We start from the raw sequence: 15,402 nt of genomic DNA on the forward strand, positions 1-15,402 counted from the left end.
GAGCTCACCTACTTAAGGAATGAAAAGGAAGAAACCTCTTTTATTTACATTCACAATTTGAAAAAATATACTATTTGGCTTGCTATTCAAAACTTCTATTTAGACTCATTAATTTTTAAAATCAAAAGCAAACTGCAGAGATACAGTCTTTTATAGATTGTCTATAAGATGTCTATCAGAAGAAAATTCTAGATAGTCTGACTAAGCAATTATAAAAGTAGTTTCTAATTATCATGCATATGCCATAGATGCTGAATAAAGACAAATTCCTTTTAGATTGTCTTGAGAAAAAAAAATACTGCAATCCTTCAGTTCAGAATCTGAAAGAAGGGGAAAAAAACTATATCACTTTTATTTTCCCCATTTGACAGATGGGTGATTCAATGAGGAATTAAAAACAGATTTCCAAAATCCTTGGCAGGAATGTCATCTTCCTTTTCCCATAATAAGTCAATAGAATAAATTGTTCGGGATATGAAGTGATTTTTAATTATTAAATACTCCTGTCAGCAAAATTAAAGACTTCAGTTGTTTAGAAAAATACAATAACTTTTTTTAAACTGAGAAGAGATATCTGTTATGCTTTTTATTTCCCTCTTTATTTAAATAGAAATGCCATATTCATGAAAATTATCAGGCATAAGTATATCTCCAAAATATATTCCAGATTGGATCCATCAAATAAAATTATCTTAACTGAGAAATACAATTAATTAACCAAATATAAGTTTAATTAGGCAGTATTCTACCATATCACTTTGACCAGATAACTTTGGAAATAAGGCAGTATATTGAAACAAATCCATAGCTAAAAGGCTGCTGCCTATATAATTCTCATTTTAAAAAAACAGTTTGTTTTGTTTTTTTAGCAGCTGGGTGGTGCAGTGTATAGAGCAGTGAGCCTGGAGTCAGGAAGTGTTGAGTTTAAATCTTCATTTAGACACTTCCTAGCTGCGTGACCTTGTCTGTTTTAATCTGTCTGCCTCAGTTTCTTCACCTGTAAAATAAGTATGATAGTTCTTATTTCCCAGGGTTGTTGTGAGGCTAGGATGAGATAATTTTTGTAAAGTGTTTAGTACAGTGCCTGGCACATAGTAGGCAATAATTAAATGCTTATTTCCTTTCCTCCTTTAAAAAAATGTAATTGTTAAGAAGAGCTGCCTTCCTAGTTTGTTAATGAAATGAGTACCCATGACATTTTTGTTTCACTCAGGTTTTTGTTGTTTGTCGTTAAGTAAGTCATTGACTTTCCACTTAATTCTGCAGATGAACTTTTTCATAAGACTACATTAATTATTGTCCCTGTTAGAGAAAACATATTCTGACTGGTATATAGGGAACATTTTGGCACATTGGTTCAGAAGAGAAAAAAATGTCCAGCTGCTTCGAAAAGCTTGACAATAACAGTTACTGAAGGCAGCAAGATCTGTGCTCGGAGACATTTTTTACTGAGTAGTGGAATTCTGGGGTTTTTTTTAAAGTCATAAGTAAAAGCAAGTGTGTATCATTGAAAAAAAGAAATCAGAGGTGGGGGTGAGGTGAGTTGGGGGAATCTTCTCAAACTTAGCAAAATAAAACTTCTGGATTAAAAGGAAACTAATTTCCAAAAGAAAGACAAGAACAAAAAGTGTAATGGAAGACCTAAATTTGCCTCTTTCATTTCTTTTCTGCAGTCACTCTGTAACATTGACATGAGATCTTCCCACTCTCTTTCCCTCTTTAGCACTTATATGAGTGACATAAAAATTCCCATTTCATTTTGTAGCTGACTATATCAGATCTACTAAGTACAAGCATCTGGTCCTCTACTCTTCTTGGAAGCATGGAAGCTTTCAGGCAGAAGGGAGCTGTTTATCCCTCCCATGCTACACATGATCTAGCAATCCTAAGCACCCACTACTTCCCCCTCTTTTCCTAAAAGAAATATTTTATCCTTATTTTGTGTTAGAGGCAAAAAAAAAATACCTTGCTTTAATTTTTTTACATAATTGGAGTGAAAACAAAGGCAAAGAAGTTATAGAACCTATAAAAACAGTTAGTGAGGGCTCCAGTTGGCAAAATAAACTTTCCAGAAAATCAGGAAAAAAGAAGCAAATTCATTTTGCCTCTATGATAAAAGTGCAGTCACTATGAATTTTGACTTAGATCTTTGTTTTTTGGATAATGAAAAATGGAAAAACTGTGCCTAAATTCTGTCCCATAAATATTGCCAACTCCTGTGAGGGAAAGGTAAGGCCATAAGCAACTACGGTTGAAATTCTTCAGAGATCTTTAGGATGTTTTACAATTTTTCAAGAACCAAGTCTGTTGAACTCCAATTCTCAGTGCACACTCTTATTAGGCACATCTGAAAATTGCACCAATCCTCTGTCCAGGCTGATTCATGTTCTTTTCATTACCTTTATGGATAAAGATCAAAGAGATGTACTCAAGCTATAATTATTTTAGAGGGGAATAAAAAAGAACAAGAGATTTCTCTTTTCTTGAGCTAGGTTCAGCGGTTTATGAGGCGATCGCTATGCTTTGAAGGATTACAGATATCTTTAATGTTAATGCCCTTGCAAATTTTGGTTGGTCTTAACGGTGTTTAGCTTGTCTGGGTTTTTTGTTTTTAGTTTTATTTTGTTTTACCTGTTACAAATATGAGAGATCACTGAGAAAAAACTAGTTCATCTAACTTCAATGAAATGCTATAAATAGGAAAGCTTTTGTTGCTTTAATCTAAGTTCTTACAATTGCAGTTATTTTATCCATATATTTTGCTACTGAATTCTTTCCCCTTTCTCTTTTGGTCCTTGCCCTATGAGAAGTAAAAAAAAAAAAAAGATATTTTCTGATCAATCTGCTTTCCCTCCCTCTTTTAAGAATAAATTGTCTTAGTTAACTTTGCTTTTTTTCCCTTCTCTTCTTTACTTTCCTAACCTCTGCTGTTCTAGTGGATATATGGTCTGTAGGATGCATTATGGGAGAAATGGTTCGCCACAAAATCCTCTTTCCAGGAAGGGATTGTATCCTTCTACCTTTTGGTCCAGTTTTGCCTGTTTTATCTTAAGCCTCTTAAATTTATTCTGCATATACCAGGACTGAAAAGGTAGGAGAAATTGGCTTAGAATGACCGTAATAACAATGTATTCAAGAATTGGACCAGTAACTGGAGAAAAATCAGAATGAAAATTAAATGATATCATGGTGTTTTTATCAAATTTTAAATTACTTTTTTCTTAAATACTCCATCCTATTTCCTAAATGATGTGACATATATTTACTGTATTCCGCAGAAGAAGAAAATCTAGCCCAGAGAATGGTAAATAAATTTGAAAACGTCACATCAGTTAAGGGGGAACCCAAGCCCTTTCCCCTAATGTTAGTTATTTTCATTATATGACTGTTTTTCTTGCTTTTATTATCTTTAGGAATGTGTGAATTTGTGTTGATATAATTGTTATTTGCCATTGCATCGTGGATTTGAATTTATCTTGATGAAATGGGGCTTCTATGTGGGTTAATATGGCACTTTTTTCCTAAAAAATATGACTTGTACATTTTAAATGTCAACAATTGATTTTCCAATAGCTCAAGGTCTGTATGATTTGGAAATAGAACCTTTCTTTCTCAAGAGCAGTGGTCATCAACATTATTCTTTCCCCATCTGAAGTTAACATTTTAAGCATCACTATTGACAAGTCCTGATAGGATTGCCTGCACTATATTCTAGCTAACATTGCTAGAGGAGATAGCTTGGTGTTATAGCATCTAGGTTGATAATTGCTTTTAAAGCAAGGCAGAAAGAAAATGATTGACTTTCAGATCTTTCCAAAACTGGATTTGCATATGGGATGGATTCAAAAAAATGTATTAAAAATTCACATATGCATGAAACAGTGAAAAAAAGCATTGACTCTGGGTTCAAATCCCTCTTCTGGTGCTTACCACTGATACGATCTTGGGCAAGTCATCACTTTCACTGTCTGGGTCTTAGTTTCCTCATGTGTAAAATGACAGGGTGGCATTAGGTGTCCTTTAAAGTCCTTTGAGGCTATTGATCTATGATCCTAAGATAAGAAGCTGGATTTTTCAAAGTACAGATGCTCTTGGTAATTTGGCAGCTTATTAACCAGAACACTTTAATGACCAGCACTTCTACATATCTATAGCAAAATAATTTATGTTCATAATGATGCCTAAGTATATTCTGAATTAAAATGCCTAAATATATTCTGAATTAAAATGATTAATTTTTATTTTTAAAATAAAAAGATTAAATTAGATTCAGTTTAGTTTTAAAAGTAGTTATATTTTATATTTCAATTTTTCAATAACTGGTAATCCTTACATAGTATGTAATGTACTGTCCCTTTAATATTTGTTGCTGAGTTAAGGCTGATCAGAGAGAAAGGGTTTTCTCATAGAATTGGTGGGAGACAAGCAATTGATGATTTTGAATCTGATGGACTGAATGTTATAAATTGGGGAGATATGGACAGCAAAACTATGATGTGATTATGGGTCAAACATAACTATCTGATGACAGGGAGAAGAGAGAGAGGGGGGGAGGGAGGGAGGGAGGGAGAGAGAGAGAGAGAGAGAGAGAGAGAGAGAGAGAGAGAGAGAGAGAGAGAGAGAGAGAGGAAGGGAGGGAGGGAGGGAGGACAGGTTTCAGAACTATGTCAGCTAAGCTTGAAACTGCAAATAGTCAATATTCCAGATGCTTTTGAGGAGTATCAAGCTGAACAGAGAAGCAAATGGATACAGAGAACAAGAGAAGTCACTGATTCAGCAATCAATTCAATTCAATATACATTTATTAAGCATCAGCCATATGCTGACATTGTGCTAAATGCTGGGGATACAAATAAGATAAAGAAAAATGCTCCTCACCCTTAAGATGCTTACAATCCGGTGCATCTGAGAGCAGATTTGAATTTCAGAATACGAGTCTTCCAGACTCCAAGCCCAGAGCTCTATCTACACTGCTGTCTAGTGCCCTGTGGTCTTCTAACCATCGGGTTAGAGGGAACCTGTTTCATTTTGTTATGTAGAATCTAAAATGTGATATCTAAAAAAAAGACTGTTGTGAAGGTCTGCTGACCCAGCCCCTTCACAAAATGGAGGCTGTAGGACAGACCTACACAATTTGACAGTAGATAGGGGTCAAAATTAAAACAGGCTAAACTTTCTCAGCCAACAGATAGGTCAGACTAAAGACAGATTGACTGTGGTTGGTTGCTGCAGATTGTGACAAACAGGAGAGTGTACAATGGCAACCCTACATTTTTTGCAGACTGCCCAAAATCCATATGTTGTACAATCCTGCTCAAGGAGGGACTCACCCACCAAAGTAGTTAGGCTGACTGATGGGACCTTGAACCAATGGCTCTAATGAAAGGAAATACCCCCAAACCTTTCAAGGTCCCCTTGAGCCTCAGTGGCCATGTACAGCTTGCCTGGTTCTGGGATAATGGGCCAGAGAGGCAACATGGCATAGTGCATAGAGAAATGAGCCAAAAAGTGCTGGGTTCAAGTTCTACTTTTGACACACACTGACAATTGGATCCTGGGCTGGCTCTTTCCGTCATGACCTTCTGGGTAATGCTGTAAGACTATGGTGCAGATCTGTAGTGACAGAGGGAGTTTCCTCTTCTGGAAATTCTCTATACCACTGCCTACTAGCAGTCTTAATTAGAAAGATTCAATTAGATTTAATTAACCCAAGGAATCCTATTCCCCAACTATTCTAGACAAAAGACAACAGACAACAACTTTAAATGTTCCAGGTCAATAATGGCGTCATTGTTTGCATCAATAAAAGAAATAGGAACCAGATCCCATCTCTTTGCAGTCATTAGTCTGTTCTGCTAGCTCTCACATAGAGGTGGGGCTGGGCATGTGATGTCATTGGCATAGGGAATTCTGGGATCAGGAAATATCCTCCACCAGTTCAGATTGGTGAATTAGCATAATAGGTGTCTTGTTTTGTTTCTTCAAAATTCTAAGAATTTAATTCTAAATTTAATTTGAAATTCCAAGAATGAAGAAAAACTCAGGGGCATATTAACATCAGTGTTCTTAAAACTAAGCCATAAAAACTTGGGACATGAGAAAAAAGGACAGTATTTTTTCTGAATTCCCAATTATATAAGTTTAAATTTTCATTTATCCCATGTTGCTTTATCATTGGTCTAGACTTGTGATTACATTGATGTAGGAGAATCCTTATTCTAATTGCAGGTCAGAAAATGTTCTACAACTTACAGTTTTAGAAGTCTTCAGTGGGGGCAGGGGGAGGATAGAAAAAGTAAGAAACTACTTTTATTTACTTACATTCATCTTTTTTATTATTATTTGAAAATCAGAAGGAGTTAGAATATCACAGATCATGAAAACTTTGCAAAAGCTTTCCTGAGACCTCACTTATTAGCTATGTTATAGCTAATAACCTCTCAGATTCAGTTTCCTTATTTGTAAAATAATAATAACTATCTTACTCTCACAGGTTGTTGTAAGGAATAGATGAGATAATTCATGTGAAAGCACTTTGTAAGCTGCAAAATACTATATACCTGTAACACAAAGAGTCTAATCAGACTCTCGAACAAGGAGTTCTAAGGAACCTCAGCTAACTTGTCAAATGAATTAGTGAACTCAAAGCCCTGAGACTTACTTAGACTATAATGTAAAATCAGGAATAGTCTTATCTAGTGACCAATGGACCATCTCATCAATGATTACGAAATCATTGTCTCTCATTTACTGCAGAACTACCTGAACTTTGAAGATAAAAGATGAACATTCTGATAGACCAAAGAGAAAGTGAAGAAAGTACATTTTGAAATGAAGAAAGGGATTTTATACAAGGGAAAAACGACCTATCTATTTCTGTGGTATAAAATTCTATATATTGAGAAGTTTTGACTTTCACTTTTATCTTCTCATATAGAACTGGAAGATTTTTTTTGTTACAGTTTTATAAAAAAAATTATCGTGACTTTCTTCGTTAATTAGACATTGAGACAAAAATAAGAATATAACGAGAAAAGGATAATTTAGTAACTGTGTTCAAGGAGAGCCATCTGTTTTCTCTAAGCTTTGACAAACTTTATTTTCCATGAATATTATTTACTTCATATTCGTATGTGTACAAAATGCACAGTCAGATGTTTTCTGATCAGACATTATGTTTTAAAATTTCAGAGGCTCTGTTGAGCTTCTGTTTAATAAAACTGCACAATCAGATCATCTCATTAAATTTAGAATTAGTTTTAGAACCTTAGTGTAAGACTGTCTTGACCTTGGAGAATAGCTGAGGGGCATGAAATTGAATCATCCTGACCATCTTCTTTTGGGGAATTTATTGGAAGAAAAGGATAAAACCAAACTGTCTGGAGACCCTGCTTGATGGAAATGTCATTATGTAATTGGGAGAAGAACACACTCAGATTATTTATTAGCATTGCCAAAGGTCTTTGTTGACACGGAGGGAACATAAATGAACCAGACTGTTGGAAAGACAGTCCATAAACTACTGTGTTTAGCTCAGCTAGGCCTTCAGAGGGTTTTAATCAGTAAATCCACAAGTATTTACCAAGTGAAGGGAGCTATGCTAAGCTTTGACGGTACAAAGAAAGGGAAAATCACCACACCTCAAGGAACTCACATTCCAGTGGTAGAAATAACATTTAAAATAGTTATGTACATATAAGAGATATAGAATAGGAGAAAGTTAGATAGGATTGAAGAAAGCCAGGAAAGCTGAGAGGTGAAAGGAAAGACAGAGAGAGCATTCCAGGCACGAAAGATAATTAAAGACCCAGAACAGGGAGGTGGAGTATTGCATATGAGATGGTAGAGTGCATGGAAGGGAGTAAGTTATAAGAAGGCTGGAAAGGTATGAAGAACTATAAGGTCAAGTCATGAAGAACTTTAAATAGAAAGGATTTTTTTGGAAATAATAGGGGTCCACTAAGGCTCATTGAGGTGCAGGGGCAGGGGTGACATGGTTAGACTTAAACATTAGAAAAATCACGTTGGTAGCTGAGTGAAGGGTGAATAGGAGTGGGGAGAGTCTTGAAGGAGAGAGACTGAAGGGAGTTCATGACGTGGAAGTAGAATGTTGGGGGTGATTGTTTGCAAGACCTTCTCTGTGCATAGCTGAGATTAATTAGAGGAGCAGGTTGGGGAAAGGAAGAAGAATGAAGAATTGGGAAGTTAATTTACTTGATTTCTTTATTCAGATGGAATCAATCAGGACACCCACTATGGGCTGGGCACTTTTTTAAGATAGGCAAGGTTGGGGAACCTGCAAACTCCAGGCTACATGTGGCCCTCTAGGTCCTTAAGTGTGGCCCTTTGTGGCCTCCCCTGTATTTGGGGATAAAAGTACAAAGAATGAAATAATCTCTATTGTACGGCACTTACATTGTATTGGAGAAGATAAGTACATATAAAAATATATAGTCAAGTCATGATCTAGGGATGGTGGATATTGTCAAACCTAAGCCTTAGGAAGACCACTTTGACCACTGGGTAGAGGATGAATTGGAGTTGGGGGAGATTTGAGGCAGGGAGACCATCCTGGTGGCTATTTCAATAGTCTAGCTATGAGGTAATGAGACCAGGGTGATAGTAATGTTGGAGGACAGAAGGGGATCATCTATACAGAAGATGCTGAAGTAGATTAAATCACCAGGACTTGGTAAAGAATTAAATGTGTGTACAGGAGTGGTGGTGGGGTTGAGAGAAAGTGAGGAACTGAGATTGACACCAAGGTTGCCAGCCTTGGTGATTGGTGATATCCCCCAAAATAATAGGGAAGTTAGGAAAAGAGAGGGTTTGGGGGAAAAGACATGTTTTGGACAAGCTGAATTGAAAATGTCTGTGGGATATCCATAGATGTCCGGGTAGTGCAGTGGATAGAGTTCTGGGCCTGGAGTCAGGAAGACCTGAATTCAGATCCAGCCTCAGACACTTACTAGCTATGTGACCCTGGGCAAATCACTTAATCCTATTTTCCTCAGTTTCCTCATCTGTAAAATGATCTGGAGAAGGAAATGACAAACCACTCCAATGTCTTTGCCAAGAAAACCCCAGATGGGGTCGAGGAGTCAAACGTGACTGAAAGATTGAACAACAATATAGTTCTTTTCTGAGCAGAGATAACATACCAAGTGATATATGGACAATACAGATGGTATAGAGAGTTATAGGCTTACTCGCTTTAGAGATTAAGTCCACAGGTAACTGGTCCATCTCTATTTTACAGTATTTACCACCTTTAAGCACACATTTTGAACTTTTTAATAGAACTGGGAAACAATATTGAAGGATAACAAATAGAATTAAGTGGGAAAATGGAAAATTCCCTGAATAATCTCTCTTAGAATTTCTTTTTAAAATAGAGTGTTGGTATTATTTGAGAAACAGATACCGAGACAGAGAGATTTCTGTTTCTTTGCATGGCTTTATGCAATTTGTCCCTCCTTAGCTACCTCTGTTCATCTCTAGCTTTCTAATTTTACAATCTAGATGACAGCAAATAAAAGAAAACGATTTTAACTGTACCTTCAGTTTCAGGGTGGCAGTTCAGTGGTGCACATATTTATTTCATATTGAATTGTCCCATTTTAAAATTTAGCCTTTTTTGCCATTGTAAAACAACCATACTTATGTAAAGAATCATGCTCTGGGGCAGGTCCATGATAGGTGCTTACTAAGTGACTGATTGATTATGAGATAAATACATGGCTTTCTGTTTAGAAATGTTGCATGGATAGGATTTAATGAAACCAAGGCAGTATATTCCAAGTCATTTGTTTTTGAGCTTGAATTACCTTTCCAAAATTTATAAACAAGAATAAATGAGTTTCATATGAAACACATTTTCTTTTGCCATCACAGTTTATTTTTAAAGCATATTATTTGAAAGACTAAGGTAAAAACTAGTTTGCATATTTTCCAAACTAATATGTCCAGACTCATTTATAATACAAATCATTAGGTTCCTCTTGAATAAATAGAAATTAATCTCTGGAAAAGTAGGCAAGATGAATCATTTAATTAGAATTGCAAAGTTGTATTAGCATATATTAGCTACCCAAGGGTAGCTACTGTTAGTTCAATAACACAGTAATGAGGAGAAGATTATTGGTGGCCTGAACCACAGTTCTGTTGGCATCCAAAGGCCATCATCAGATACAGATAATAGAAAGCTAGCATCCTGTTCTGTAACACATTTGTAACACACCTTTATTTATTTGTTCTTCTGCTGTCATGTTCTTGTTTACCTTCATTTCATTTTTGTTTTCAGTTGACATATGACCACCAGGGTATAACAATGGAGAAATAATTAAAGTCACAGTGCTATCCTTTGGCACGGATCACGTTCTCCTAGCAAGGATTGGTGGAAACAGGTGCTATACTCACTCCTTTTCCTTTGAGCCTTTAAGGGATAGCTGTGGAGATATGTATGCATATATATGCATATGTAAATATCATATATGCATATGTAATATACATACATCTGTACATATAGATATCGATAATAGGTATCTATCTAGATAAATGTGTATTTATATCTTAACCTATCTTTGCTGCACTGTCTATTTTGGGCAGCCACTAGGCATCAAACAAAAATATCGAGTTTTTAAATAATCATGCTGTACCTCAATATAGAATAATATATATAGATATAGATATTATGTCATATACTTATAATATACACATCTGTCTATCTCACTGTTCTTAAGTTTCGTAAAGACCACCAAGCCAAATGTTCACAAGCCTATACCACATTAGAACTTCTTTGTATCCTGATAAAATTTTAGATAAATGGCACGGTAAGAACCACTTCTTACTGTGATGTGTGATACTGAAAGTTAGACCACACCTTAGCATCACCAACCTGACAAGAACCATCTGTATGATATTTTCTGCTTTATAATTATCGATTATTAATTAAATGCTCTGGGGATTTTTTAGAAATGAATATATTTAAATAAAAATATTGTTAATAAATTTTAGGTTTTAAAATTTGTATTTGATTTTACGTCAGGTAATATCAGTATTTATTGGAGAATTATATTCAATTACTCATGTTCTCCCACAAGTATAATCAGTCTGTTTATTACAGATTTGTTCTTTCTTTCCCCAAAAAATATTCATGTAAGAATTTCACTTGAAAACTAGCTAATTAGGCTTTGGTTTCTTTTATAATTATTGATGAGGCAACAATGGTAATATCTACCGTCATCCTTTCCTAATAAGTAATATATGCAATTCTTGGACTTTTTTTTCTCATTCACCTTTATCATGGAAAGAATAGTCTTTTTAATGAAATTATGGAAAATTGTGGAAATTATTATGAAAATTATGGAATTATGAAAAATCAGAACTGGCAAATTTCAAAGAAATTCAATTTAATTACCTTAAAGCACACACAAATAATTTCTGCTCACCTTGCCTTTGTGTAGTTGGAAGAGCATTGGAATTGGTATGAGGTTCGGATCTCAGCCTTAGCTTCTCTGTAAAATGTATGTCTGATGTCTTCCAACTATGGTGCATTGATATACTTTAATCACTGGATAAGAATGACCTTTAATTTGCACCTTGCTTATTGTTATATGGTTTTGTTTTTTATTTTTATTTCTTTGCCAAACCTGTGATACTATTATCCCTATTTCACAGTTGAGGGAACTGAGGTTAAGTGACTTGCCCAGGGTCACACATTAAGTGTCTGAGGCTGGATTTGAATTTAGCGCCTTTCTGACTCCAGACCCAGGACTCTACCCACAGTATCACCTAACTGCCTTAACTACAACAATTTGTCCTTTAGAGCTACCGAACTCCTTTGCCCCCATCCTTGGCCAGCTAAATTACTGCTATCTCCTCAGAACTCACTGGTTAGGTATCATTGATTGATTTGTGGTAGTTCCTTAATTACTTCATTTATTACTAATTTTTAAAAATTATGTTATCACAACCTTTATTTGACCTTTTCAATCAGGAAAGTTTTCTTTTCCTCTCTTTCTTTTTCTTCTTCTCTTTCCCTCTCTCCTCTTTCTCTCTTTTCTCTCTTTCTCTTACTTTTCCCCATAAATGGAATGGGAATCATGAGAATGTCAGCCTAGCTTTTCCTGAAATGATCACAAATTCTGGATAGAGGAGCCTGAATTAAAGAAGTTTTGCCATGTACTTTTTAAATAGGAAATATTAAATTCCAGAAGAAATGTTTTAAGTACTATAATAATCAACTACTTTAAGAGAAAACATGTTAGAACATATTGGTTAACACAGAAGTTCTTCTACAATAGCCGTAAATCCTTTGTTCTTTTCATGATCATTTCCAGACAAATCATTTTTGAAACACTGTGTGGCTTGTGATGGAGCCCTGACTTCATGACATATTCCCTATAAACAAAACCAACAAAATATTGCCTTCTCATGGGGCCCCTCTCCTCCTAGATTCTCTGTAAATTCACACATCTTTAGTTTCTAGCAGCACAATCACATCATATCTGATCAGGACATGCTTTCCTGGTGTGACTCTGACAGCTACATACATGCATACATACATACAGGTAGGGTCTCATGAGTGCTTTGAATTATGTCAGTGTGTTACTGAGTGATAGCTGAGAAAAGGTAAAAATCAAATTAAACTCTTGAAATTTGCTATTAGCCTTACTTTTCCTTAATGTATAGAAAGAATGCCAAAAAGAATGGTTTTTGTACTTGATCTTGGAGACCATAGGGAGTCGTTGGTGAGGTGGTGGTGAGGATGGGGAATGGAGAGTGACGAGGTAACGGACCTGCAGTTTAGGAAAATCTTTTTGGCAACTGAAAGGAGAATGGGAGGTGGGTGAGCAAGAAATGGCCTTGACTATATTGCTAACTATCTAATTTTCAGAATTTTCATAATTGTGTGGAGTAATATAAACCTTCATTTACTTTAATTTTTTTCTGAAAAACAAGCATTTTGAAAACTTCTGTGTTCCTCCTATGATCCTATTTTTCTGAACCAAAAAAATTGGAAATGTAATTCCTTTGAACAACCTTATTAAAAGGACATTTTATTTTCTGGGAATAAGAAAATATAAGTTGTATAGGAGCCATACATACTCCATAAAAGATTTTTTAAAATATGCATAAGAGATAGAAGAAATTTATAAACAGACGACTTTGTTTATAGTCAGCAGCAACAATTAATAGCATGTGTAATTTACAGTATGCCATTCATTGGGAAATAAAACAAACACATCTAATTTTATGCAGTAGATTTATTTCCAAAGAATTGTATGGTAAATTTTTTTTGCAAGCCAAGTTATATTTTGAATTCCCAACTGTAGTTTTGAACTACATATATTAAATATAATTTCCACACAGAGTTGTCTGGGTGATTTAGCCACAATTATTTTGATCTTTCAAAATCTATTCATGACACTAATTTCCCAATATTATGATAAATCCATCTATATAGGAAATAATTACCTCATAATTCACATTTGGTTGAATAGCAGCTTAGAAAAGCATAGACTCCAAGCTGGAATGAAACTTAGAAGTCAATCAATCCAACCGGCCTTTGAATGAAGGAATCAATTCTCTAATATCCAATGCTGGGGAACTCTCTACCTCACAAGGTTCCTATCTCATACCTCTTTTTTACATAGTTCTAACCATTAGGCATTTCTTCTTTATACTGTCAAAACGTGCCTCCTTTTAACTGTCGATCATTTATCCTCCTTGTCTCCTATAAAGCCTAGCAAAAATTTCTTAGTTTCACACAATAGTCTTTTAAAGTATTTGCAGGAGCTATCATATTTCTATGAGTCTTCTACATGAAAAACATTTCCATTTCCGTCAACCAATCCTCATGATATAATGATAACATATTTGTATTGAACACTTTAAGTTTCATTAAACAAGTCCTTTCCCAGAATAAAACTCTGATGAGAATGGTACATGATGAGGAAACGTGCTCAGAGTGGTTAATTGAGAAGTCAGTTAACCTTTGTTTTTCTTAATCCACCAAAGAAGGAAATGGCGAACCACTCCAGTATCTTTGCCAAGAAAACCCCAGGGACAGTATGGTCCACAGGGTCATGAAGAGTCAGACACAACTGAACAACATACACACATGTTAGAATCTTATTAAAGCTCTTCTCTGTCTCTCTATTTCTGTGTCTGTCTGTCTGTCTCTCTCATAGTCAGGCTGTTATCAGAGATATTTGGTAATCGTTTTTTTTCCTAGTCAGCTATATACTTTTTTTGTTCTAATTACATTAATTTTGTCATTCTAAAATTTTGTCAATTTCATGTTCTTATATTTTGTCTCTATCTCTTTTTGGTTAAGCACTTGTCTTTACCCATAGTTGTGAAAGGGATATGGTTGTTTGTTTTCTAATTTTTTATGGTTTGATATTTAATCAGGTCACATTTCCATTTTTGAATTTATGGTGGTTTATCATGTAAGATATTCTAAATATAATTTGTTAGATTGCTTTCCAATTTTCCTAGCAATTCTTGTCATAAAGGAAATCTTTCCTAGGCAATATATATATTTTGGGATTTATGAAATGCTGGTTTATTGTGTTCACTTATTTTTGATTCTTCTTTATCTAGATTATTCCATTTTACCTCCTTATATTTGGTGTTCTTTCATTTGAGTATCTGATATTTTTTGAATCCTTAGTTTTTTTGGTCTATACCTGTGCACAGTAGGTTTTGGTCTGTACCTGTGCACAGCATTACTTTTACTTCTTCTGGGTTTTTTGTGGCTTCATCTTGTTCATTTTAAATTTTAATAATTTGATTTTCTTTTCTCTTCTTATTATTCATGTTTTTGATATTTCATGTTTATTATATTAATTATTATAGTAGGTATTATAACATATAGATATTATGGATTTGGATAATTTATATTACATTTAGGATAAAAATTTATCCTAAATTTTATCAATTTTATTAGTCTTTTATTTTCATTTTCTTTATGTGTTGGATTTATGATATTTAAAATTGCATATAGTTTATTAATTCTATCTTTTTCTATTTTGTTAATTTATGTTTTAGGAATTTTTCCCCTGAAAACTGCTTTTGCTGCATCACAGAAATTTTGGTAGGCTTTCTCATCATTAGCACTGTCTTTCATGTATTTATTGTTTATATGATTTGTTCTTTGACCTATTGATTATTGATTATTTCATTATTAAGTCCAGTTTGGTCAGTGTGTTTTCTGTATTATTAAATATTTTCATTGTGCTGTGATCTATAAAAATTTTGTTACATATATCTTTTAAAATTTATTTGAAATTTATTTGTGCCTTAATATATTACATACATATATGTAAAATTTGGTACTGAGGAACAAATACATGCTTTCATGATTCCCTTCAGAAGGTGACAGTCCTTTAGTTC

At 34.5% G+C, this 15,402-nt stretch overlaps 1 protein-coding gene across 3 annotated transcripts in view; it reads left to right on the forward strand.

Moving 5' to 3' along the window:
• Positions 1-15,402, forward strand: part of MAPK10 (mitogen-activated protein kinase 10) — a 162,507-nt gene that overhangs the window by 110,424 nt on the left and 36,681 nt on the right. For 2 of the 3 annotated variants that reach the window (XM_072622756.1, XM_072622755.1), the window contains exon 10: positions 2,937-3,008. In XM_072622756.1, the coding sequence (XP_072478857.1) occupies positions 2,937-3,008 (72 nt within the window). Of the gene's footprint in view, positions 1-2,936; positions 3,009-6,756; positions 6,999-15,402 lie in introns of those variants that run through there. The other variant, XM_072622757.1, reaches the window with a different exon arrangement.

Source organism: Notamacropus eugenii, chromosome 7, assembly GCF_028372415.1.
Source record: "Notamacropus eugenii isolate mMacEug1 chromosome 7, mMacEug1.pri_v2, whole genome shotgun sequence".
NCBI lineage: Eukaryota > Metazoa > Chordata > Mammalia > Diprotodontia > Macropodidae > Notamacropus > Notamacropus eugenii.